Below are 27,291 nucleotides of genomic sequence, written 5' to 3' on the forward strand. Positions count from 1 at the left end.
CCCTTCATGCCTCTTTGTCTAAATACCTGATATACTGACTGCTTTGTTCTCTCTGGTCCTGAGTTCTTTTCAAAGGCATAGTTAAGGATCTGGCTTTACCTGAGCAGGAGCAGGGGTCCCTATGGGGGAAGAGAACTCCTCAGGCTGCAAGTGCCTGTGTCTCCAGGCTGCGCCGCATTGACAATCTGAGTCAAGGCTTTTCTAACTTTAGTTTGCATGCAAACCTGTGAACATGTTGTGGGAAAGGAGGTTGTGGTTCATTGGCACGAGTTACCCCAACCACTTGGAGAGGGGAGGTACAGCCTCTCAGGTTCCAGACAGAAAGGTGTCCACCTTCATTTCACCTTCACCTGCCAGAACAGTGCCTATTCACGTGGCTCCTCTCTCAGAAGAGCGAGGGTGAGGTGAAGAGAGAGAGAGAGGGGAGGAGGAGGAGAGTGAAAGGAGCTCTGTGATTGGCTGTGCATCTCCAGACTGGTGCCTGCTGGGGACACTCAAAAGGGATCGCAGTTCCTGAGGTTCAAGACTCACCCAGTGTTCCTTGAACAGCCATGGCCCAGCAGTACTGGGTCTCCTGTCTTTTCACACTGTTTCTAGCTGCCTTGGCTCAGGAGTCTCTGGGTCCTCAAAGAGCAAAGGTAAGCAGCTCCCCTCACCCGGCCCGGGATCTAAACAGATTCCAACATCTAATGCAGCTACCAAGAGATTCAGGATCCTGCTCTTGAAGGGAGAGAGCTGCCTGACAGCCTTTCTCTGCAGACTTCTGCCACAGCACCTTGCCTGCCTCTGTTCGCTGTGCTTTATTGCGTTTTCCTTGCATATCTTCTCCGCTTCTCTGCACTTTGTGGATCTTTGAGCTACCCCCTTCCCCAGCTCCCTGTGCCACTCCCCCTTGATGGCTGCTTGACAATCAGAATCTGCTCTATCCCATGCTGATCTGCACTTTGGAGCAGCTCCTTGGGTTCTGGGAAATGAGTGGTTAAGTAGCAAGTGAGTTGGGAGGGAGACTGATTGTTCTCAAACCAACTGGACCAAACCGAGAGAGAGCGTGGGGGGTGGGAGGGGGGAGGCAGACCTGGACTGGGCTTTGTGGTTAGGGAAAGGGGACTTTTCTTCAGTGACTGATGGGGGGAGGCGAACAGAGAGCTCAGCTCAGTGTAAGGACTTCTCAGATCTTGGTTCTGCTCCAGGGAATGGATCACACTGTGGGGCTGTAGCCAAAAGTCCTCACAAGGAGCCAGAAAGAGGGACTAGCATCCAAAAGTATCCACATGGAGAGTCACTGTCCATCCTTGTTTTTTTTAAAAAAAAAAAAGTTCATGCATGCATCTTAGGAGACAGAATAGGGCTAGTTGGGGATGACTTAAGAAACTAATATGTCTTAACTTTAACATCAGAGAAACTCGTTGAAAACCTCAACCTCACTTATGGCTTTCAGCTACTTATATATCTTTTGTCCGCTCCCACTCCCTTCTGTAAAAGGCGAGGAACAATCTCATCATAGAGCACGGTAATTCCCAGACCTTAGCTAACGGAGAATCCACTGTTGACTGGGTCCCAGGGCTAGAGCTTTTGATCCAGTATCTTCTTGGGAGCCCAGACATTTCTAAAATGCTCTCACGAGGCTTATGATAAGTCCTTAACTCTGACCTTTGAGCTTTGACCTCTGTTATTGGGGATGTGGAGGGTAAGGAGGCATGTAAACTTCTGATTGGCAGCTGTAAAGTCCCAGGTTACCCTACTATCAAGTGAGGTCATGGCCCACTGGAGAGGGCACCCTCTAGGGGCACCCAGGTCTGTGCCCACCACCAAGGCCTGCTTGGGTGTGGAGTTCCTCAAACAGAAATTCTTCAGTTCTTACAATTTTAAGTTACAGGGTGAAAAAAAAAATCTTCAAGTGTTTGGAAAATGCTGGCAAGTGGGGAGGATTATCGCTTACTAGGCCATACCGCCACAGTTGCGTGTGTTCTATTGCAGGTGGACTGCAACAAGGGGGTAAATGGCACCATCTATGAGTACGGAGCCAAGACCCTGGATGGCGGGGAGTATGTTCGGTTCCAGCAGTATGCAGGGAAGCATGTCCTCTTTGTCAACGTGGCGTCCTTCTGCGGCCTGACAGCCACTTACCCTGGTAAGAACTCAAATTGCAATTCTCTCTCAGAACCAGCTTGTCACATCACCATATCGTGACTGGAGACGGTTTCCCTGTGCTGCTGGGATCGAGGAATGAATGAGCACACTGACTGTATTCCCTTAAATCTTGCCATTCTGCTGCTTTCCATGGCAGAATTATCTCCACTAAGCACTAAGGTTTTCCCCAGGATATGCTGGACGACCACTAAGAACGCATCTGTGCTTGAACAAGCCAGAGTTGTTGTCCATCTGCCAAAGGGAAACATGGAGGCTTCTCAGAAAGGGATAGAAAACATTCAGGCCGTCTGAGCTGGTGTCAGGTAGTGTGGGGAAAGATTCAAGGAACCGGACCTTTGCTGTGGATTAGAGGCTGGCAGGAAATGAAGAAGGGGCGATCATGTGATTGGTTATCTTAAGAAATCAGATCTATATGGTGAGAGAAACAGACAGGCTGAGACTGTAGCTGGTAAAGCGGTTGTGATCATTTATATTGGCAGGGTGGCAAGTGGTCATTTTGTGCTTTAGACTGTGTGTGTGTGTGTGTTTAGACATGATTGGGGAGCATTCTTGATTGGTCATGGCTGATTATGTTTGCATATGGTGATGTTGATGTTCTTAAGAGTTGATTGAGAGAACACCAAATCCTCCCTGGTGTTCCCAGGCCAGAACCTAGAATAAAGGAGACTGCTTTGCATTCAATGGAGTAAAATGGGGAGTCAGAATACAGGTTATGTGCTAGAGGTGTGGCTCAGCAGGCAACATGCTTATCTAGCATACACGAAGTCCTAGGATTGGTCCTCAGCATCACATTGCATAGTGGGACGAACCTGACATTTTAACACTTGTGAGCAAGAGGCAGGAGGATCTGGAGTTCAAAGTCATTCTCAGCAATTGAGTTACTTCTTAAGACCCTGTATCAAAATAAAAACAAATATCATGAAGCTAGGGTGACATTTCAGTGCATAAAGTGCCTGCTGAACATGCACGAAGACCTGTATTCAGTTCCCTAGAACCTACAAGAATCCAAACGTGGTAGAGGCACAAGCTTGTAAGTCTAGAACTGGGAGACGAGAGGAGGCAGGCGGATTTCTCATGCTGACTGGCCAGCCAGTCTAGATAAGCGACCTCTTCTCAGAGAGAGATGATCTCAAAAAATACAGTGTATGTCATAGATCATAAAGTGGGGAAACAGGAGATCAATGGAGGAAAACACCAAACATCTACCCTGGTTCTCTCTCTCTCTCTCTTTCTCTCTCTCTCTTACCCCCTTCCCCCCACACACACATCACCACCACCACCACTACCACCGCTATCACCAGGAAATAAGACTGGTCTTTTATTTTCCAGAGGCACCCCGAAATGACAGAAGGAGTTTTTTATCCAAGCTGCTGTAACTGGCATGAAGGCTGCTTGAAGCAAGTGATACAAGTGGGAGAATGCTCCATCTCCCTACTGTGTCCATCATAGAAGAATTATATATTTTTGTTAATCCAGATAAAGTCATGCCGGGAGGCGGTAGTGTGGGCCTTTAATCCCAGCACTTGAGAGGCAGAGGGAGGCAAATCTCTGTGAGTTTGAGGCCAGCCTGGTCTACAGAGTGAGTTCCAGGACAGAATCCAAAGCTACATTGAAAAACCCTGTCTCAGACAAAAAAAACAAACAAAAAACAGGCAAGGTCATATAAATTTCTACATGAATTGTACAAGCGTTAGATATACTTTTTGACATGCTAAGAACATTATTATTATAAGAATATTCGCGACAAATTTGAAAGGTTTATTGAATCATATGCTACAGATAAATGGGCCAAAATAATACAGGAATAAGTTTTCACAAATTCCATATATTGACATTGCTACCTACTTGACTATTCAAAAATATCAGGTGCTATTCAAAAGTAATTTTCGAGATAGGATCTCACTTTTTCAGATTCATGATTCTTCTTTCTCTGCCCCCAAATGCTTGGATTATACTTGTGAATAATGCTGATGCACTCTATCAATTTGTTTTAATGCAACTAAAATAATTACAGATTCCAGAATTTTCTGCCTCCTAAATACAACTTAAATTGGTGCATATTGCAATGTCTCCTCTAGGACATGTATCATCAGATTTTGGTATTTTGAGGTTATTCAGAGAAAGGTGCTTGACTTAGCCATGATTGTGTGGCAATGCCACTTCCTCAGACAGACGTTAATAGTATAGCCTGGGAGGTGGAGGAGGGAGAATCAGGAATTCAAGGTCACTGTTGGTTCCATATTCTATTTGAGGCCAGCCAGGCTACACGAAGCTCTGTCTCAAGGAAATTAAAAAAAAAAAAAAAGAATAAAATACCACATGATACAAATCACAGCCAAACAACTGACTCAGATTTCCAGAGAAGCTAAAGACTTGTTTCAGTTTAGTGGTGAAATTACAGGGTTTTGTTCTTGTCTTTTGTTTTTAAATTTAATTTATGTATATGGCTGTTTTGTCCATCTGTATGCATGTATGTATGTATCTATGTGTTTGTGAACTATACTATGTGAACCTATGCATGCAGTGCCCACAGAGATCAGAAGAGGCATGGAATTCTCTGGAACTGGAGATACAGATAGTTGTGAGATGCAGTGTAAGTACTGAGAACCTAACCCGAGTCCTCTGGAAGAGCAGTCAGTGCTCTTAACCACTATATTCCTATCTTCTTATGTGGAATCCACTTTAAGGAAAACGGGGAACGCTATGCATTAAATGTTTAGAAACCACAAGAATCTAAATTTAAAAGCCTGAATCAGTTTAGTATCAGTTAACAAATGTGGATTTTCTTTCCTTCAAAAAGTTGAAAATATGGTATTTGGGAAGTTGTTATAATTTAATTCTAGGAGTAAGAGAATGGTAGAGTACTTGACTAGCATTCGGGTAGGTCTGAGGGAATTTTTTTATATTTAATTTTGATACATATGTCGAGTATATAATACTTCACAGCATTCAGAAGATACAAAAGGGTTTAATAGGCATGGTGCCTATAAGTGACTTGTCATAGTTTATAGTATATATTTCCTGAAATCAGTCTCTCTCGTGTGTGTGTGTGTGTGTGTGTGTGTGTGTGTGTGTGAACAAGATAAGAATACAGATACACAAATTATTTTTCACCTTGCTCTTTTGCATAATGAAATACCTTGGATGTTATTCCTTATCAGTAGCTGCTATTTCCTCACTTTTCTGTTTGTCTGAGACAAGGTCTCTAGTAGACAAGGTTGGTCTTGAACTTCTGATCCTTGTAGAAGGAGCGGTGGGGCTGTGTCCCGCCATCCAGCTCCCGGCCACCGGCTAGCTTTACCCAAAATAATTACACGGAAACTGTATTCCTTTAAACACTGCTTGGCCCATTAGCTCTAGCCTCTTACTGGCTTATTCTCACATTTTGCTTTAACCCATTTCTAATAATCTGTGTAGCACCACGAGATGGTGGCTTATGGGGAAGGAGCTTAACCTGCATCCATCTTGGAGAGGAGAGCTATAGCATGTGTCTCACTTCCCTTCTTCCCAGCATTCTGTTCTGTCTACTCTGCCTATCTAATTTTCTGTCCTATCAAAGGCCAAGATCGTTTCTTTATTAACCAATGAGAGTAACACATAGACAGATGACCCTCCTCCATCAGCAGGTTGCTAATCCCAGCACTGGGAAAGGGAAGGGTCAGAAGTTCAAGGTCATCCTTGGCTCCAGAGTGATCTGGAAGCTGTCTCAAACTAAATTTGAAATTTTGTCTCAAAATAAATTGTATATTACATTTATTAAATAGATATCTCACATAAAATATACAAGAAACATATTAAAACTCGAAGACACTCTTCTCCAGGCAGAGGTTCTCAGGGGAGACGCCAGCAAGCAGTGCTGAGCCTAGATGAGCTTAGTGGCTGGTTCTGAGGAGTAACTCCAAACTGCAAAGGACTGAAGACAGAGCAGGGGCACAAGTCTGAGCAGACATGTAAGAGACTCTTGGTGTATGAAGAACAGTTCACACTGTGGCCTGGAGCCTGCGGAGGAGAAAATGGTGTTAGTTAATTGGTATTGAGGTCAGGGTAGAGAATACTATGTAGCCAGGTTTGGATTTTTCTCTCTCTTTTTTAAGGCAGTATCTAACTATGTAGACTTGGTTGGCCTGGAACTCACCATATGGATCAGACTGACCTATGACTTATGGCCATCCCCCTGCTTCTATCTCCCTAGTGCTGAGATTATAGGTGAGCACTGCAGCCAGACTCTGGTTTTCTGATTCTTCTGTTACTTCTAACATGTAACAGCCAAGAGTGCTTCTGGGAGAGTGACTGTAGTGTCAGAGGTTGTCATCACGAGACACGGTGGGAGGACAGGAGAGTTCCTGTTTTGTTTGCCTTTCCCTCATAAAACATCTGGTCAACCTATCCACCCTGCTAACGAAGACAATGCACTCTGAGTCTAGCCTCCTTTCAGAATCAAGCAGGTTTTCTCGTAAGTCTAATCAGTTCATGTCTATTTGCTTTAAATAAACTTTCTGTATGCATGATGAAGAGCAATGAGTCTTAGGGAACCCTGTGCCTGAAGATCAGCAGCCATTGAGAAAGCTCCCAGAGACCTGAGTTATAGCTGTTTACCCTGCCTATTATTCAATGTCTGTAGCTTTTCACAGTCTCCAGTGTGTTCACGTGACAAGAGGGTGAACCTTGTGGTCCCTTGGGTCATGTTCGGGGAGTTTGCCCATGCCGCTCACCCTCTGTTTACAGAACTAAACAAACTGCAGGAGGAGCTGGAGAGCTTCAATGTCATCGTTTTGGGCTTTCCTTGCAACCAGTTTGGAAAACAAGAACCTGGGAAAAACTCAGAGATCCTCCTTGGACTCAAGTGAGTACTATGTAGGGCCCTGGGGATGCGCTTTTCTCATCTGCCTAGACACCTTCCCGTTCCAGAATCTTCTAACTAGGTAGGGGATGGAACAATGGGTTGAAGAATGGCATCATAATGCCCAGAATTCCATGTAGCCCTCAGGAAATGCCCACGTACTCTCTCCACACTTGGCTTCTTTGAGGGTGAGAATAGGGAAGATCTAAGGAAGAGACATTCAGGGGAAAGAAGGACACATCGGAAATGGAGATGGGCCAGGAAATCTGGGGGCAAAGTATGCCCTTCCTCTTGGAATTCTCTGATTCTATGAAGTTCCATTTGGAGTCCTGATCCCAGAGACCCCTCTTCCTCCTCTCTCTTTCTACAGTCCTTTCCATCCCTTTGTGAGGACAATTGGTGACCAGTCCTAACCTTCCTTGATTTAATTCCTTATTTCACTGCAGATATGTGCGTCCAGGTGGTGGCTATGTCCCCAATTTCCAGCTCTTTGAAAAGGGGGATGTGAATGGAGAAAACGAACAAAAGATTTTTTCTTTCCTAAAGGTAAGTAAGCAAACATGGCCTGGATCAATCAGCTAGGATTCTCTGGAAGCAATGGGGCTGGTATCTACAATGGATGGGACTCCTTAAGGAGTCCATTCACAGACATGAGGCCTTGGCTTCAAGCAGAGGAAATATCCATGGTAGCTCTGATGTATATTAATCTCCCCTGCCGAACACTAATGATCTGTTTATTCTATAATCATTAATCAAATCCCTACTTTGTTCAAGAAACTGTGAGATACATGTTAACCGTTATTAGTAGATTAGTCTCTTATCTGAAGGAACTATTATTAAGTCAGGAGATGACATAGACATGGGTAAAAGAGAGTGCCAAGGGAGAAGAATCACAGAGTATTATAACTGCAGAACAGCAGGAAAGAAGAACCTTCCCAACAAGGATCATTTAGTCGCTTGTCCCCAGAGGGTGGTCTGCAGACAAAGCTTTGCCTATGGATATGTTCACTCATCCACAGCAAGCTGAAACAACAGATCTGTTTATTAAATAGAAAAGACAATTATTAATTCCAATAATAAGTTATGGTTAAGTTATACCACATAACAGAAGATGACCATGACAAAACATGGTGGCTCATGCCTATAATGCCAGTACTCAAGATGCAGAGGCAGGGGGATGGCTGTGAATTCAGGGTAACTTAGTCCATAGTCCAGGTAAGTCAACTACATAACAAGGCCCTCTTTTAAGAGAAACAGTGATATTATTCATACACAGCTGATTAATAATTAAAAGTCCTATCGGATGGAGAGACTCATACTTGAAATCCCAGCGCTTGGGAAACTGAGCTCATAGTCAACTTGGGTTACACACTGAGGCTCAGACCAACTTGGGTTACATTGAGTGAAACTAATTAAAAACAAGAAGTAAATAGCATGGAGCTGGAGGGACGGCTCAGCAGCTGAGGACATGCACTGGTCTTCCTCATCAGCTCCCAGAACCACGTCTATGCAGCTTACAAGCACTTGTTCAGCCAAGGATCCAACACCCTGTTCTAAATCTTGCAGGCCTTGTACTCACAGGTGTACGTACCCACTTGAGATACACACATATATACATACAATTTAAAACTAAGATAAATCTAAAGAAAAGAAAAGAAAAGGAAAGGAAATACATAAAATATCTTAAGATTTCAATTTATAGTTACAGCAGATTTTTAATTTCCTCATTGTCAAAACAGCTATTGAGTTTTTCTGGCTTATGAAGTCCCAAAGTCTGGGAGCTCCTGCTCTAAAGCCAACTCATTATCACCTATGGGAGCTGAAACCATAGGAATCATGAATTGCTGAAAGAAACAGATTTTTTGTTTTTGACAGGCTTTCTCTGTGTAGCCCTGGCTGTCCTGGAACTCACTCTGTAGAGCAGGCTGGCCTCGTACTCAGAGGTCCACCTGCCTCTGCCTCCCGTGTGCTGGGATTAAAGGTATGCACCTCCATGCACAGCTGAAGATATTATTTTACTCATGACTAGAATTCATGCGACTAGAGGAGAGGCAGGAACGTGAGGTGCTTTTTGCTGACTGCCACACTCTCCACGCTGGCTAGAGTGGCCTTGGTGTGCTGGGAGGGGCTGGAAACATGTGGAGCTTAAAACAGTAAGGTTTACAGCAGCCGAGAGGAGGCTGGACAACACAGAAGCAGAAACGAGATCATCTTTTCATCTTTCCATCTTTCATATCTCTGCTCTAGAACTCCTGTCCTCCCACCTCTGAACTTTTGGGCTCTACAGAATATCTCTTCTGGAATCCCATGAAGGTCCATGACATCCGCTGGAACTTCGAGAAGTTCCTGGTGGGGTCCGATGGAGTGCCTGTCATGCGCTGGTTCCACCATACCCCTGTCAGCGCTGTCCAATCCGACATCATGGAGTACCTAAACCAAACCCAGACCCACTAGGATATGCCTTCCACATAACGCCTTTGTTTCACTCCTTCACCAGCCTCCGTATGACCAAAGCCTGCAACACTGCCTAGGTCCCTACTAATGCTTGTGTGGACAGCTCTGTATGACTGTATACAGAAGTGTAGTTCTGGTAGGCATGCACATGCATTGAAAATTAAGGAAAAGAAAATCTATTTACCGAGATATCAGGCTCTGCTATATCAAGTTTTCCTAATCTATTCCAAAAGGAAGTCATATTTTAGAGTTGATGATCCAGACAATCCTATACACCTAAAAAAGTAACTCCGCAATGATCCTAATCTATAACGCGCTGTCCCGGTGAGTTAAAGGAAGTGGAAATGGGTAGCCAGACCCTCTGGGCTCCCTTCCCAGCCTCCTCTCCTCCCAAGCTGGGGATGTTTTGTCAAGCTCTTCTTCTGTCTAGTCCCCTTGGTGGTGATCTCGTAGTTTTCTTAGGGGATTCTGAAGGCTGAGAGCAGAAACCTCACCTGGCATGAAGGAAGGGTCATCTCCATCCCAGTAGGCCCCAGGGTCCCTCTGGATGATACCCGACCAGAACCTTCCTGGGTGCCTTCCTGTTAGTGCATTCCGGTCCCGGTTCCTGGCCATGGATGTTTTTCACACCAAATGATGTACTTTGCTCTTGCCCTGACTCTTCACGTCTTTAAATTTGTTCCTGTGACTGCTGTCTCAAGATAATAATCAATAAATAATCAAAGACCCCGCAGCAGTGGACTCCGAGTGATGTTTCTCAGTCCCTATTATGTGCTTTCTTGACCTTGCCACTTACATCTTTAACATTCTGGTATTCTCAGAAGTGTTCTAGAATCTTCCTTGGTACTACTAAAAGCATCAGGTGGTGCTGTAGACACATTGTTGCTCAGACCTAAAGCACAGACCTATGTATGTAGCCCAGGCTCGCCTTGAGTTTCCAATCCTCCTGTCTCAGCCTTTCAAATATCTAGGAACACAGGTACTGCAGTCACACCCAGCTCATAGGCTTTTTGGAGCCAGACCTCTCTGTGCCTCCTGTTCTGGTCATTCAGCCCAGCTCTCCAAGCCTCGACAAAAGAGGACTTTTTGTTTCTGAAAGAATCTCTTTCTCTCTCCCTCCTCCCCTCCCTCCTCTCTCTGTTTATAAAATTGATTCATACTTACCGTTAAAATCTGAAAGAACATAAACAGAACAAAATGTCAAAAAGCAACAAAATCTGATCTTTATCGAGGTGCAAAAGCCCTACAGAAAGCCCCACCGTTAGTGGTCAGCTGACTAATGTACTCTGTTTTATTCAGATGGAAACCTGAAGCAGGAAAAGTAGCTTTTCTGGTGTCTGTAGTTCTGGCCCTTGAGTGTTACAGGGATTATGGTCTAGTGTCTGGCTCCAGGGCTTGTTATAGCTACAAGCCTGGAAGACTACAGGCTTATGGAGATGGGTTCCACAGTGCAGAGACTTACTGCTCCCAGCGTGTAGGGTGGGGGCTTATTACTCTGTGACTTGCTTGCCACTAATTGTAATCATCTGCCCTTATCAGGAGCTGGTGATGATTGTACCAGCCGGTTCTGCAGCTCCCAAGCCTTAGGTATTGGGATCTCAGAGCTAGTGTTCCAGCTTTTGAGCCATGGCTGGGCAAGCCTCTTGGTTTTTACAGCAGCTAACCAGCTGACGTTACAACAGCATCTGGGTCTAGGAATTTGGGACGCTTGACTTTTAGGACTTGGAGGTGCCCTGAAAATCTCCTAGCAACTGGAAACTTGCCCATGTGCTCTGTGCCTGAGAATCTCTGAATGCCCCATACAACCTGCCCTGCAGTCACTTACGTCCTAAAGGACCACAACCTACCCCAAAGCCACCATCAGCTGAGGAGCAAGCGTTGAAAGCCGTGAGTCTGCGCTGGGCATTTCACGTCCAAATCATAAGGCAGCCAAAGCCGGGGAAGCAGAAACAGAAATGTCCCTGCTGTATAAGATGTGAGAGTTGGTTTATGATATGGGACCAAATGATAATGACCATAGTAATACTGTAAAAGTCTTTATAAAAGGAACAAAAGGAAAAAAAAATCCCATTTCACTCCTCAGCCAATTTCTATGATGGATCTTAGTTCTGGAGGAAAACTATGCATATTACCTAGAAAGGGGCAAACTGGCGTGTCCGAGGCGCTCTGATGTGTGGCAGTGCTCAGAATATCTATATAACTCTTTTACTTATCACCACAATTAAGTATTTTTGCTGGACCAATTTTCTTAAGCCAAACTTTCCCACAATCTATCGTGTAATCGTAAGTTGTGATTGCTCACAACCTAATGGATGGTCAGCAGCACAAAATCTTTCACGAGGGTCCTCACTCAGAGAACCAGGTTCTGGGACAATGACCTCACTTGGTCTCAGGAGGGTCTCTAGCCAGGTTGAGCATGGCAACCATAGCTCTGGCTGGCCATTCCCTCTGCCCTGCTAAAACTATCAGATTATTATCTGAAAGCTAGCCACCGAGGTCTATTCTCTTATTTGGCCACTTCCACCTCCAGAGGCAGACTACCAAGGTCCAGCAATCAAATTATTGAAGTCCAATAATCAAACACTCCCTTTTGGTTACCCTAATTAAGATGGTGAATCAGAAGTAAACACGTTATCCTAACATGGGGTTTCTCCTTTTATCTTTATAAACCTCCATTTACCTGTTCTTTATAAACCTCCTAGTCTGTGTCCTTTCTACCCAGAGGCAGTTCTTTGCCTCACCCCACCTCCAATATTCCTTTTCCCTCCTTCTGCCTCGTCCTCTGTCTCCTATCTTTCTTATTCCGGGACCTTTGTCTCTGTGAGGCAAATAAATCTCCTTTGTGTTGAGGACTTGGTCTTGGGGGTCCTGAGCCCATACCTGTCCCTTCAGTCCCAGGACATGCCAAATTTCCCTGCTGCACTTTGCGGTCTGTGGCAGAGAGTTGAGTTTGGAGGTTGTTTATTTTTAAAGCTGAGGCTTGCTATGTAAACCAGGTTGGCCTCTGGCTCAAGGCAATTCTCCTGCCTCAGACTTCCAAGTGTTGGCATTGCAGGTGTACACCGCCACAGAATTTGTTGTTTTTAATGAAAGCAGCTACCACCCCGTGCCTTTCAACTGTACGTACTGGGAATCGTGTTCTACTTGATATTATAAAGTCCTTAGGGTGAAAGCCTTTGCCAAAGGCGTTTTTGGGTTGCACTTAATTCCCACACTTCGATTCTTCGGAAACTCGTTTGCATTTTATGGGACTCTTGGAGTCCTCCCCAGCCCTGAGAAGAAGGGTCCTGCCTGCCCCATCCCTGTGGCCTGGCAGGTTAGTTCCTAAGGTCCCTCTTCTACCCCAACTTCCCCCCTCCCCGCCCCCAACAGTCCCAGCACCGGCCAACTTCCCAGTTTGACCACAACCCTCCACCTCCACTCCCAGGAAACCAAGCGGTTTCTGGCGCGCAGTATCCAAAGCGCAGGCTCCAGCCTCCCCAACCCCTCGCTCCAGGTCCCTGAAATGGATCTTACGAAGTTCGAAGAGGGTGTAAACCTGCAGATAACTGTAGCTAAAGATCGCCTTTATACCCAGTCGCCAGCAAATCTGGCAAGCGAGAACGCTGCATATGATTTGCTTTTTACAGCTCTTTGGAGAGGCCAAAGACACAAGCGCCGCGCCTACACATTTATCGACTTTATCGTAGATGGCCGTTGTCACTACACAGCCGGATTTCTTTTCTTGCGAAATAACTATCTTTGTGATGAGAGGAAAATATCGGACACCTGGAGTTTTCGTGTTTGATGTTTTCAGCTTGACTATAGAAAATGCAGCATCTTTTCACAGCTGTTTCTTCTATGACGAAAACGGACATCACCAGATAGCGGAAGCTATTTTTTCCTCATCAAGCAGAAATAAAACAGGATAGATTCACTCGTCTTTCATACCTGCTGCCATGTGGCTCCATGGCTTAGTTGGTTAAAGCGCCTGTCTCGTAAACAGGAGATCCTGGGTTCGACTCCCAGTGGGGCCTTGCATTTTTGCATCCTTCCTACAAAATAAGACGCAATTGTTAAAAAGCTACTTTATTTACAAGATTGTAACTGTCATGGTCCTCATACTTTTGAAAATAAGACAATTTTTAGTGACATAATTCAAATTCAAAACATGGTAAAAGAATAATGCATGCACAGGACCTTGGTTACTTTTCATAAATTAACATTAAGCCATAGTAAGATATTTATGCGCAACCACAATTAGATGCATAGATACACACGATCCAGAACCTAAACATTTCCAGTTCAGTGAGCCAATATAAAAAAAAAAAAGCTAGAATGTTTGTAGGAAGAGGCCGGGCCCTCCATCCACCCTCTCCCCTTTTATGTTGTAGGAAAGGACGCCCAAGGCTTTCCACATGCTGGGCAGGCACCCGACCACCTAGTTACATGGCCAGCCCTGTCGTGGGCATTTTGAAGAGGATAAAAGGAAGAACACCTAAATTAAGCCTCTGAAGGAAATAACCAGAAAGCATTCCCGATGATATACTGGTTAAAACTTACTAGACCCAAGTAAGCCTAGAGCAAAGATAGCCAGAGTAAGGAAGGAGCAGATCGAAAATTGTGCCAAAGAATTGTGCCAAAACTGTAAGAGGTCGGTGCCTCCTCATCCCCCATAGTCTCGGCCACTAACTCAACAAACATGAACTGTTTGTTTTGATGTGGCAAAGGGAGGAGATACAGCTGTGAGCAAAGCTAACTCAAACCTCTGGGGAATCTTACACGCTGTTGTAGGAGTGACCGGTACACAAAGATGAATCTATAGTAAGTCAGTGTGTCAGCTTCTGAGAAAGTCTAGGGTGGGGTGAACTGGGGAAAGAATGTGGGGCAGGCACTTACAGTATCCTGTAAAATAAAGTCACTGGCAAACGCTCTTAAATTTCTTTATGTATTTTTTTATTTGTGTGTGCATGCGTACGTGCATATGGAGGTCAGAGGACACTTGTGGGAGCTATTTTCTCCTTAGCTTGCTAGTTCTAGGGACACAGAACTAACTAGTTATGTTATCAGGCACGGTGCCTGGTGCCCGTAGCCCTTGAGCCACCTCGCTGGCCCTGTCTTTATTTATGTTTTTTTTTTTTACTCAACGAACATTGTCATAATATAACCAGTATATCACTCTCTAAGTACCAGAAGTAGCAACATAAAATAATCAGAAAATTACCTTTAACTGTGCCTGGATCTCATCTCTGTCCATTTTGTAAAGATTTGATGTAGGTCCCAGTCTCCATATTCAACCGTCAGCTGCTGCACCAGGTGGTTGAGGCACCTGTGGCAAATTCTGTCAGCTCTATGGGCAGCAGTGCCAAGTTCATCAAGGAGAGTTGACTGGCATTGCTGGATAAATCCCCATGGAATATCCGAAATGGCTATCTGACCCATACACAAGGGGTCAGTTAAGTTTAGTATGTGGTGAGGTCATTGTTTCCATCTTTAAAATAGTTTGTGACAAATGTTGGATCCCTTCTTATTTTAAATGTATGAATAAACATTCTAAGCATGCTTTGATGAGTGTGTTTCGCTTTCCCAAAAGATGTGTCGAGTCTTTAATCCCCTATGTCTACTGTTATTAATGTGACTTTATTTGGAAATAAACTCACTGTAGAAGTAACTAACTTTTGCTGTTTTGTTTTATTCTTTTTTGTTTTGGAATAGGGTCTCATGCAGCCCAGGTTGGCCTTGAACCCTGATCCTGTGTCTTCACCTCCCAAGTGTGTACTTTTTCACCTAGCACAAATATCTGAGCCAGCTTTAGAAGGCCAGCATTAACAGACCAAGCAAACATTTATGACACATTTCAAGTCAGTGTTCTCCATAAAAAGAAAATGTTCTTCAAATTGTTAGAAAATCAATCCAGATGGTATAGGAAATGGCAACAATACATCATTACTGAGCAGGATGCTAAGTTCAGCATTCAAAGCAAAGAAAAATTGGATTTAAAAAAATCATTTATTTTGCTATTTATCTATGTGTATGTGCGTGCATATGTGAACACCTGCTCAGGCCAGAAGAGAACCTGGGATCCTCTGGAGGTGAAGCTATAGGCAAGTATGATGTGGTTCTGGGTAATGAGCTGGGATCCTCTGCAGCAATAGACACTCTTAATTACTAAGCCATTTCTCCAGCTCCCTAAAATCTAAATTTTAAAGAAGATTCCATTTTTAATATTACAAACCTAGAAAATACTTACTGATAAGTGAAAGTATATTTATAGGACATACACAGTTGCCGATATCTCGGTGGAGACCTCCAATTGCTGCGCACCGCGCCCCCGTGTCTGCTCTCTGTGCGCTAGAACCCAGTTAGCGAGCTTCGGGCAAGGGACTGGAGGTTGAGAATACACAGACACACACAGACAGAGAGACAGCGACACGGGTCGTCCTTGAATTCCCCAAGAATGCCCCCTTTATTGTGTTCAGGGGCAGATTATATGGAGATAGCCATGCCCCAGCCAAACCCACCAGGAACCACTCTCCTGCCATCAGGAACTCCTGTAGGTCTCGTGCTCAGAGCAGCTGTAGGCACTCAGATCAGGAGGAAACAAGTTGTTTACAAGAAATTCAGGATCTGGGGTCTCACTGCTCCCAAAATACAGTAAAAACAAAACCCCCTAAACTAGACAAACACACACACACACAAAAGCAAAACCAAAAAACCCCCAAATCCTCCCAAAACCAAAAAATTAACTGAAAAAAATTAAAGAAAACTTAAATGAGAGGACCACTATTGCCAAGATCTCGTCATGCTGTTAAAACCTGCAGCTGCAGTGTGTACGTCCCTCTTACGCAGCAGGCAAGGGTCCTAGTTGCTTTCCAGCTAAGGACTGATAAGAGCAGCAGGGTTGGCCAAGCACCGGAGCAGGAAAAACAACAAACAACCCTCACATACTCATGCTGGCACAGGAGCCAAGCATGGTGGTGCATAAATGTCATCCCAGCACTTAGGAAGCAGAGGCAGGATGACGGTGGGTAAAGAACAGGCTGTACAGGCAAGGTGCTCCAGGCTGAGGTCCGTTTTTAAGCACCTATGGGAGGGCTTGAACACTTTGCCAAGAGAGCAGATCATGCATATCGACTGGGACAGGACCAGTCAGTGCTTGGTCCCCATCTAGAGGCAGAGCTGTGTCTGCTGGGGCTGCATGTAGGCGTAGTTTGGTCGCTCACAGATCTCCTCTGTGCACTTGTCCCCCTTACACTGCTGGACAGAAACCCAAAGTCCACATGCTTAGGCAAGTAGTCTACAACTGAGCTACACCATTAGCCCAACCCTGTCATATTGGGGCAAAAATTCATTAGACACCAGACACACTCAATCCTAGGACCCCTAGGCGAAAAGACCTTCCCAGGGTAAAGGAGACGTTTCTTCGGACTTGCTAAAGCTATGTCATGACGCAGAGCCACTTTGATGTCCTAGAGTAGATCTTGGCCTGAAATTGTGGCATTGAAACAAACAGAAATGTTTAGCAGATAGCTCCGTCTACCAGGCTGGTTTTTGAGACAAGGTCTCAGCCTGTAACTTTTGCCAATCCTTCCTCAGCCTCCTGAATTACAGGGATTCCAGGTGTGCAGCGCCACACCCGCTTTGATGGGTTTTACACTTAAAGCTCTTAAATTTTAAACACAGCTCCAAGCAACTCAAACCGCGATTGAAAGAAGTTTATCGGAATTCCCGATTTGTTAATTCTCTGGCGAGAGACTGTCAAGATGCAGAGAGGCACCCAGCAAAGGGGTCTGTGGTTCATTTTTTTTCAAACTCCGCCACCTTGTGGTTGACATCTGCATTTGCATATCCGGGTCAGCGGACCATGGACCGGACCCCAAGTCCCCAGAGCCTGAGACTTACCGGGGACAGAGGCGCTAACTTCACCGGAACAAGAGAGCATATCTGAACTATTTGAAGCCTCTACATTTGCTTCAGTTTTCTAGAGCGTCAGGAGGTAACTGAGATTTATGATGTTAGGCACACATTTATTTTAATTACGTAACTGTGGCAGGCATATTAAAAACCATCTTGTAAACAAGAGGTACTAAAATAAAAAGAAAAAAATCTCGAAGGACTATAGCCTCATCACGTTTACGGTGTATCAGTTGACCGAATCTAGATTTCATATAGTAAAACTCCACAGGATCGGGAGACTTTATCTGACGCTAGGCTTCTTAATCAACAAAAGTATTTGCCCTCTCTGAGGCTCGAACTCAGGACCTTCAGATTATGAGACTGACGCGCTGCCTACTGCGCTAAGAAGGCACTGAGTGCCCTCGTCTTGCCCAAAAGTATTGATTCCAATTTTTTCACACTTCTACACTTTCCGAAGTCAGATTTTTTTTTTTTCTTTTCCAACAGAAGTCAAAGAAATTGTTCCTTGTCCACCCCAACGACCCGAGCTGCACGAAACCACTGACAGGCGCGATGCAGCCCATCAAAACCGTAAACTCAATTTAAATCCTGAGGTCTTGTTTGCTTCTGTGCGTCAACAGCGGTTCTTGAGCGTGAACTTTTTAGATGACAGCGGAGCGCAGAAGCTGCAGGAGCCGCAACCAAGAAAGTTACAATTCATGTTTCCTTAGCCGTGTCATTTGAGTGCCCCCTACCTGTCTAGGCTCCAAATTAGAGTAATAAAGATGAGATGGGATAGCTGGGAGTTGGAAAGACACGGCCGGAGGGGAGGGCCGGAAGGGAAAGTAATTCGCGTGGTTTTTTGTGCGTGCTAAATTACTTAAAAGCGCGACTGTATGCAGAATGGCGTAATACCTCACAGAACCACACTGAACATTCGTCACAAATAAGTTGTCGGGGAATACTGATCAGTGACGCAAACAAGGACACTGAACTTTGTTGCTTTTAAATAATTTTGAAATATATATATATATTATATTTTCTAGAAATTTAATCTTTTCTCTGGCGTTTGGGAGTTCTGTTTGGAGACAGCTTCATTCTGTAGCTCAATCTATACTGGAAATCAGTATGTACCCCAAATACTTCCGTCCTCAGCCTCCTGAGATCTGGGATTTAAGAAATAAAGTTGTAACCAAGAGTTTAAGCATGTGTTTATCGTCTCCATTTCACTTGTGAGGAAAGCGCTAGGGAGCTTAACCTGTTTCCAATGTGTGTAGGTAAGAGGGGCACAGACACGCACGCAGCACTTAGGGGCGCATACTCGTCCGGCCACTTGCAGGAGCTCAGCACACTCCACCAAAGATCCGGCTGTTGATTCAGGTTTTGTCTCTGCCTTTGGCAAAGGCCACCACCAACCCCGGCTGGAGCGAAAGATTTGGAGAATGGATCCCCTGTTTTCTGAGGAAGACATAGCAATCGGCTTCCATTGAGGACACCTTCGATTAGGCTTCAACAAGGTGTGGAAGAAGAAGGGGGGCCTGTTTGTAGATCCCATTGGTGGTTGGAACATCCATATCCAAGCTATAAATATCGTTGAGAGATTCTTAGAGAAGCAGCGTTGACAAGAGGAGTCTTAGATCAGCTGAGACTTCTGGAAAAAGTAGAGATCAGCCAAGAAGCCTGGGGTGGCTCGGTCTACCTGAGTTGCCTGCGGCAGTCTCTCACCTGTCGCGTTCCGTGTAAGTTGTACAGTAAGCTACCAGTTTCCAGCTTCCCTGGGATGTCACCCATGCTAGATGGGATTTTGGTGGTGTAGCCCTGGAAGTAACACCTGACCTATATTCCTAAAGAAACTCAATAAAACCCAGTGGTTCACCAAGTTGGACTTCAGTGGTATCCTTACTTTTGCATCAGTTCCCTATCAGGTGAGAAGACATTAGATCATGCCTCTCCAGCAATAGTGTCACACAGCAATCCACATACAATTAATATGTAATATTAGAGAACTTGCTAAAAGTACAATGGCTAAATATGTTGTAGTGATGGCAACTGTCAATTCAATTTTTACTAAAAGCCAGGTGTGAAGTAATATGCTTCCTCCTCCTCCTCCTCCTTCTTCTTCTTTTTCTTCTTTTTCCTCCTCCTCCTTCTTCTTCCTCTCTCTCTCTCTCTCTCTCTCTCTCTCTCTCTCTCTCCCTATGCATATTACCTTACATAGAAGAAAAGGGGGAAGAAAAGAGTCTTTGCAGAAGGAAGTATCCTGATTTGTGTACATGGACTTAAAGGCCATCACAAGCATCCTCATACAACAGGCACTAGAGATTATTCAGAAACGGAAGAGAAGGCAAAGTGCTACAGAGGCAAAGAGAGTGATGCTGCTGTTGCCATGAGGGTACTGATGGTGTTGTTGCTATGAGGGGATTGATGTTTCTATTGCCACTAGGGTGTTGATGCTGCTGTTGCCATTAGGGTGTTGATGCTGCTGTTGCCATTAGGATGCTGATAATGTTGTTGCCACCAGGGTGCTGATGCTGCTGTTGCCATGAGGGTACTGTTAGGGACCTAAATGATCAAGGACAGAATTTCTGGTGCACATGGAGGGAGCTCAGCCCTGCTCCATAGAGCTTGGTCAAAACATGGATTTTTGTTTTTCATACCTGGCCCTCAAAACAGATAATAAATTTCTTGAAGGCAAGCATGTCACACCAGCACTGAGGTAGGAGGATCAGCAGAAGTTTAAAACCAACCTAGGCTAAAGAGTGAATTCCATGTCACAGAGTGATAGCCTGTCCAAAAAGGAAAAAACAAAGTTTCCCTTTGGTCTGCAGGACCCACATCAGGGAGCTAAGAACACTGTATGCATATGAAACATGTCAATCCACGCAAGGGCATGTGCATAAATAAAAGTGTCAAAAATAACTTTTAAAGGGAATACTTCATTTGTAGTAATTTATTATAGAAGCCCTCAGAGGACTAATGTTCTCTGTTTGCCAAGCTATAGCTACAATTTTCTGTTTCAGCGTGGATCTACAGGTGACCCTCCCTGTGAAGGGTGATGCTGATCCTTGGTTCTTAAGGATTTCTGTCCTTTTTCCACGAACTTGGTGCCCATGTTATTTGCATAGTTTTTATCTGAAGCAGGATTTTTCCTGCTGAGATTCCTTAAACGTTAATGAAACTCAATTCTTTAAAGCACAATTTAGAATAGTTTTCCTATAGTTTATCTTTTGATTTTTTTCACTTTGCTTATGTGTTTTTTGAGTGGATAGGAGTACATGCAAGCAGATTCCTCTCCTCATCTTCTTTTGAGACAGTGTCTTACTATGTATCCCTGTCAGGCCTGGTATAAACCAAGCTTGCTTTTAACTCAAAGATCTACCTGCCTCTGTCTCTGGAGAACTGGGCTTAAAGAATGCTCCACCACATTCCTCAACAGACAAAATGTATACACACATATATGTGTATACACACACACATATGGGGGAGATTTTCTCACAAAATTATGGCATTGCATTTACTCAGATGCACCCATGATGCACCAGCCTTGTCTTTTCTTTTTTGAGGTCTGGGAAAAATGAATGTCCCCAGTGTTTAAAGTCTTTTCTGAATTCTGATATAGTTTGTTATTGCTACTCGATAACCCAGCATTGTATTACTGTTTTGCACATAATTTTCCAGGTATTACTAAATTTTAGCGACAGTCATTTATATCTGTTTATATGTCTTTTGTCTACAGAGAAGACTTTTAGTCCTCAAGGGAATAAATAAATTAACCTCACTGGAAAATGAATTTTAGCTCTGCAATTGAAGAAGCAGTCTGAGTCTCTAATGTAGTGACTTTCCTTCTAAACACACACTTGAATCGCCTAGGGAACTACTTAAAATACAGTTGCTTTGGGACACAGTCTCATAATTTTAATGTTATTTGGTCAGTGGCCTAGAACTGGTGTATTTTAGTAAGCACTTCAAGTGCTGTTGAAACAAGTGACTTTACAAAACACTGGGTTACAATCGTGAAGGGGGAGATGATCTGTAGTAGCACCATGTGCTGACTCAGGAGATGCACCAACAGCACCAGCATCACCGTGTGCTGACTCAGGAGATGCACCAACAGCACCAACATCACCGTGTGCTGACTCAGGAGATGCACCAACAGCACCAACATCACCGTGTGCTGACTCAGGAGATGCACCAACAGCACCAACATCACCGTGTGCTGACTGAGAAGCTGTATCTCTCCTACCATCACATAGACAAGAGGAGTTATTTACTGGAATTCATTCTATCCAAAAACGTTTTCATATATAATCTCTTTTAATTAATCCAATAATTCTATAAATAAGTATTACAATCAGTATTTTGTGGATGAAGACATAGGTTTAGTGATATTCATGGCAACAGAGTAAGTGGCCAAGGTCAGTTTCAAATCCAAGACTACCTCTTTTGGAGACCCATGACCCTCTCATGGTATCTGTCTTCTATTTCTTTAGAGTCAAGAATAAGGTTGACAGCCATAAAGTAAAACAAAATGTAGTAATTTAGATTAGTCTCAAACCTTGGCCTTTTCTGCCTTAAGCGTCCTAAAATAGTTTTGTTATTTCTTCTTAAAAAGAGAATACGCCAGTCTAGTAAAGTATTGTTTAATAATTTACTCCTGAAGGAGCAAAATAGAAAATAAAACCCCAGCTACCTATATAGGAGATCCTCTATGAAGAACAGACAGACTGAACCAGGCATTATGGCTCAGGTCTGTAATCCCAGCATGTGGGAGGCAGAAGGAAGAGAATCGAGAGTCCAAGCTTCTCTCCTACACAGTGAGGTGGAAGCCAGCCTGGGTTACACAAGACCCAATCATAAAATACAAACACAATCTAGAATGGAAGGAAAAGAGGGAGGGAGGGCATCATAAGAAAATGTATTTTTTTTTCTCTTAGGCTGTTTCATTGCGCTTGTGCGGTGGCCGTTATCTGTTCATCCTCCTGTTCTTCGGCTTGTAAAGGGGAGGTGGAGAATGGAACGGGTGTGGCGGTATATTCCTGTAATCCCAGCATTTGGGAGCTAGAGGCAGATGGCTTGGGGTTCCAGGTCACCCTCAGCTACACAGTCAGTTCAAGGCCAGACTCAAAACAAAACAGACAGAGGAGGGACTGTTTGACATTTCGCTCTGAGCAACTTGGTCAGGAGCCATCTAATAACCTTACAAGGGCAGCCTAGGTGTTTGGGAAGGGGCGGGGCGAGAGTCTTCAGCCATCTTTAGAGTTGCTGCCTTTCTTCTACTTTGTTCTAAGGAACAATTTCCTCTGAAAACTCATGGGATGGAGATGGGTCGAAACTGTACCAACTCATGAAAGAAATGACATTTTTAAGGCAGCTAAAAAAAAGACCTAACTCTTGATTATGGGAAACTTGAACAAATGAAATCTGAATTACTCCACACACCACTGACACAGGTTAATGAATAAAAAACTGCTTTGAGCAGGGAAGAACAGAACTAGGCAGGGCAAAAACTAAACTGAATGCTGGGAGAAAGAAGGGTGGAGTCAGGGAGAAGTCATTAAGCCACCTCCAGAGTCAGACATGCTGAAACTTTGCTGATAAGCCACTGCCACATGGTGATACACAGATTAATGGAAATGGGTTAAATTAAGATCTAAGAGTTAGCCAATAAGAAGCTAGAGCTAATGGGCCAAGCTGTGATTTAAATAATACAGTTTCTGTGTGATTATTTCGGGGCTGAGCAGCTGGGAGCCAATAAGCGGCCTCCTTGTGCTCTCTCTCTCTCTCTCTTTCTTTCTCTCTCTCTCTCTCTCTCTCTCTCTCTCTCTCTCTCTCTCTGTGTGTGTGTGTGTGTGTGGTTATGCATGTATATCTAGGTACCTGTAGAGGTCAGAAGAGGTCATCTTTGGAGACAGAGTTACATGTACTGTGAGTCACCCAATATGAGTGCTGGGAATCACACAGGTCCTCTGCAAGAGCAAAAAGTGTTCTTAGCTGCCAAGCCATCTCTCAGGCCCTATCATTATTATTATTAATACATGTGTTTGCTTTCTGAAAATTGATGAGGCAAATATCTCCCTCGATAGTAAGGTGAAATTAATGGATGGAAAAACTGACGCAATCATAAAAGTGATACTCCAGGGAGATTAATTTACCAGCGGCAGTCTCTCAGGGATGACTGGTGCACTGGGTGGAAGATGGTTTTATCTGCCGCTGAGTCAGCCTTTGAGCCAGGAGAGAATATTCTCCATCAAGGAACCTGCCACATCTAGACCACTTCCCCCACTCCAGACCTGGGGCATCGTTTCTCCCGACTAGATTTCTATAGCTGATCACATCTGCTTAGACCCCCAAACCAGAGGTATGTGCTAGCCAGTCATGTCACTTTCTTCAATACAATATTAAATATGCTGGGTTTTGTTCAGTTTTATTTGGTTTGGGGGGAGAGGACTATATGAGAGTTCTGAGGTACACAAGATTGGCCAGGCTAAGATACTTCAGCTAACTGAACTTTCGCTCTACCAAAGAAATTGCTAGGACTTGCTTGTGCTAACTTCAGGAAAGAATGAGAAAGCAGGCCATGATCAAACAAATTCTTTAAGATACAACACATTAAGGTTGATTCAAGAATCAGATTGTGCGAACAGTGGACAAGTCAGGAATTTCAAGGATGTTTTTGAGAAGACAGGACGTCATTCTTTTCCTGTGCTACTTTATCTGTGAAGACCTGGTCCCTGTCATCAAGTCAACAACTGTGTTATTTCCTCCGATTGGAGACAACCCCCTAACATTAGCTCTGTCTCCATATGTCCCTGGTTTTGGTGATTAAACTATTATAACAAACCATCCCAGCCAGGAATTCAGGGACTTTATGTATTTTTTTTTTAATTCAGAAGCTAGTTAAGTTGAGCCAGAGATCTCTAAGAGTCCTCAGGAGAGACACTCAGGCTGATTCTTGCCTGCCAAAGTTAAAATTGAACTTCCAAGGAGAGTTTCGATTTAAACTATCCCATGCAGTGTTCACACCAATGATGCTTTTCCTTTCTCGTCACTGCTTTTCTAGCCTTCTAGAACCTCAAAGTGTGGGTTTCTAACCCTTCTGTCTCACACCCATGCCTTGCTACTGTTTGTCACCACTGCCTTACCAGCTAATGCTCTCCCTGTCCCCAGATGCCTTCATATCCTCTCCCAGCTTCCCATCTCTCGTCTTCGGTCATCCGTGTGTGTGTGTGTGTGTGTGTGTGTGTGTGTGTGTGTGTGAGAGAGAGAGAGAGAGAGAGAGAGAGAGAGAGAGAGAGAAGGTAGGTAGACCTTCGTGAGATGGAGGTCAATGCCAGCTGTCAGGAACTCACTGTGCAGCCCAGGTTGCTTCTCTGTCTCCTGAGTGCACCGCCATGTTTGACCTTCACCTTTTAAAAATTTTATTTTTATGTTTATTCATTCATTCGTTCACTCATTTATTTATTTAATGTGAGTGTGTGTGTGTGTGTGTGTGTGTGTGTGTGTGTGCACATGCAAGTGTTGCTCATGCATGCTTGCAAAAGACAGAAGAGGGCATGTTCTCCAGGGCTAAAGCTACAGGCATCTGTGAGCCACCTGACTTGGGTGCTGGGTACTAAATGCAAGAGCAGAAGGATCTCTTCAGCACTGAGCATATTTTCAAACCCCTTCCCACTCTATATGTCAAAGTCAATTCTCTCATGGAATAGAACTTGCTAATTTGGCACAACTAGCTGGGCTGTAGGCTGCAGGGCCCCTCCTGTCTCCGTCTTTGAAGCATTAGGACTGCAGGCATGCACCGCCATGCCCAACTTTTCCACACAGGGACTTTTGATGCAAGCACAAGTCCTCCTTTTTGAATGAGGAGCTCCATTACTCTTCCTCTTCTAGAGATGACTTCTTTCATTCCTTCATCCAAATACCCAGCAACACCAATTTTTCAAATAATCATTTTTTTAAAAAAAGCAAACAAGAGTGGATCCTCAATTCAGTCTATAATTATAATTACAGGCATCTTTTATCCTGTGCAATTACAGTTTTGTTTAAGAAGTAGGTAGGTTCCTGTTGTAGCTCATAGGGAGTGGCACTATTAGGAGGTGTGGTTTTGTCGGAGTAGGTGTGGCCTTTTTGGAAGAAGAGTCTCACTGTAGGGGTGGGATTTGAGGTCTTCTCAAGCTTTGCTCAGTGTCACAGTCTCTTTCCTGTTGCCTGCAAGATGTAGAACTCTCTGCTACTACTCCAGCGTCCTGTCTGCCTGCACGCCACCATGCCTCCCATCGTGATGATAATGAACTGAACCTCTGAAATTGTAAGCAATCCACCCCAATTAAATGTTTTCTTTCTAAGAGTTGCTTTGGTCACAGCAATAGAAATTCTAACTAAAACCTGGGCAGTGGTGGTGCTTGCCTTTAATCCCAGCACTCAGGAGGCAGAGGCAGGCAGATCTATGTGAGTTTGAGGCCAGCCTGGTCTATAAGAGCTAGTTCCAGGACAGGCTCCAAAGCTACAGAGAAACCCTGTCTTGAAAAACAAACAAACAAACAAACATCCTAACTAAGACAGGTTCAATATCAAGAAGAGTTACCTATAAATCATTGCATTCATTAGAGCCTCTATGATGATTTCTGTGGATGGCATATATCCTCCGGTCTTTCTCCCATAAAAAGTTTATATTTTTCTAGTGTTTTCAGAATTCCTGCCAACTTTGATTTTTTTTTTCAGATCATCCTTTTCTTCCTTGATTTTATCAGGGTGCTCTCCTTTGGAAATTCAATGAAGCTCATCAATAGAGCTTTTCCAGATTTCATTCTCTTGGGCTTTACCAAATACCCATGGCTGGATCGTCCTCTCTTCTTTGTCCTCCTGATCTCCTACATGTTCACATTGCTGGGAAACATTGCTATTATTCTAGTCTCTCAGCTTGATTCCCAGCTCCAAAGTCCCATGTATTTCTTTCTTACCAGCCTTTCATTTTTGGATCTCTGTTTCACCACCACAACTGTCCCTCAAATGCTGTTCAACTTACAGGGGTTCAACAAGAACATCACTTACCTAGGCTGCATGGCCCAGGCCTATGTGTTTCATTGGCTAGGCTGCACAGAATGTGTTCTGCTGGGCATCATGGCCTTAGATCGCTATGTGGCTGTGTGCAAGCCTCTGAGGTATTCTGTCATCATGGACCACAGGCTCTGTCTGCAGCTGTCCAGCACTGCTTGGCTCACTGGCCTGGCCAATTCACTACTGCAGTCTACCCTCACTGTACAGTTGCCCCTGTGTGGGAACCAGATGCTGGACCACTTCTTCTGTGAGCTGCCTGGGCTTATTAAGATGTCTTGTGGGGACACCACAGTCAATGAGATCACTTTATCAGTGGTGGCCACATTCTTGATAATGGGTCCCCTCTCCATGATACTTGTGTCTTATAGTTACATCGCCCAAACCGTACTTCGAATTCCTTCTGCGGCTGGGAGGCTTAAAGCTTTCAACACTTGCTCATCTCACTTGCTGGTGGTGTCTTTATTTTATGGGCCAGGTATCTACATCTACATTCAACCCTCCGAAGAAGGCTCCCAAGACCTCGTCAAGGTCTTGACTCTGTTTTACTGTGTCATTACTCCTATGGCTAATCCATTCATCTACACTCTGAGGAACAAAGACGTCATAGGGGCTATGAGGAGGCTTCTGAGGAAGGCCATTTCAACTAAGGGGATATGAAAAACGATTCTTTATTCGGAATGGGAAGGCCCAACATTCATATGAAGCATCCTTTGGACTTTGACTTTGTTTTGTCTGAAATGGGGGAATTGCTGACCTTGAATTTGCTGGCATCCTACAACAGCCTCTGGAGTGTTGGGATTACAGTTGTGCATCACCACACTCAGCTTAAATGTCTTCATCAACACCACCCACAAGCTGCTAATGCCATGAATGGGTTATATCTTAATAAGTTGGTGGCCCAATGGGTCCCTAGGATC

General features: G+C 44.2%; 2 protein-coding genes and 2 non-coding genes across 4 annotated transcripts; 3 read left to right on the forward strand and 1 right to left on the reverse strand.

Moving 5' to 3' along the window:
* The first annotated feature begins 545 nt into the window (after positions 1-545).
* Positions 546-10,167, forward strand: Gpx6 (glutathione peroxidase 6). The gene is made up of 5 exons (XM_041645719.1): positions 546-638; positions 1,978-2,131; positions 6,877-6,994; positions 7,438-7,537; positions 9,239-10,167. The coding sequence occupies exons 1-5, from the start codon at positions 552-554 to the stop codon at positions 9,443-9,445; spliced, it is 666 nt and encodes a 221-aa protein (XP_041501653.1). The 5' UTR covers positions 546-551; the 3' UTR covers positions 9,446-10,167.
* Positions 10,168-13,387: 3,220 nt separating this feature from the next.
* Trnat-cgu lies at positions 13,388-13,461 on the forward strand. Its single transcript has one exon. It is a non-coding gene; the product is annotated as a tRNA-Thr (tRNA).
* A 4,197-nt stretch (positions 13,462-17,658) lies between these two features.
* On the reverse strand, positions 17,659-17,731 carry Trnam-cau. Its single transcript has one exon. It is a non-coding gene; the product is annotated as a tRNA-Met (tRNA).
* Positions 17,732-26,089: 8,358 nt separating this feature from the next.
* Positions 26,090-27,031, forward strand: LOC121443979 (olfactory receptor 2B11-like). Its single transcript, XM_041645732.1, has one exon. It carries the CDS (start codon positions 26,090-26,092, stop codon positions 27,029-27,031), a length of 942 nt encoding a protein of 313 aa, XP_041501666.1.
* The last annotated feature ends 260 nt before the right edge of the window (positions 27,032-27,291 follow it).

The sequence above is a fragment of the Microtus oregoni genome, unplaced genomic scaffold, assembly GCF_018167655.1.
Source record: "Microtus oregoni isolate MIOR12 unplaced genomic scaffold, Mior012 000115F_ref0000277, whole genome shotgun sequence".
Lineage (NCBI taxonomy): Eukaryota > Metazoa > Chordata > Mammalia > Rodentia > Cricetidae > Microtus > Microtus oregoni.

Excerpts from the sequence above, each read along its gene's own strand:
- Gpx6 (XM_041645719.1), top strand. The coding sequence starts at position 552 with ATGGCCCAGCAGTACTGGGTCTCCTGTCTTTTCACACTGTTTCTAGCT. Across the intron at positions 2,132-6,876 it reads CCTGACAGCCACTTACCCTG|AACTAAACAAACTGCAGGAG; the intron begins GTAAGAACTCAA and ends CTCTGTTTACAG. Across the intron at positions 6,995-7,437 it reads GAGATCCTCCTTGGACTCAA|ATATGTGCGTCCAGGTGGTG; the intron begins GTGAGTACTATG and ends ATTTCACTGCAG.
- LOC121443979 (XM_041645732.1), top strand. The coding sequence starts at position 26,090 with ATGAAGCTCATCAATAGAGCTTTTCCAGATTTCATTCTCTTGGGCTTT.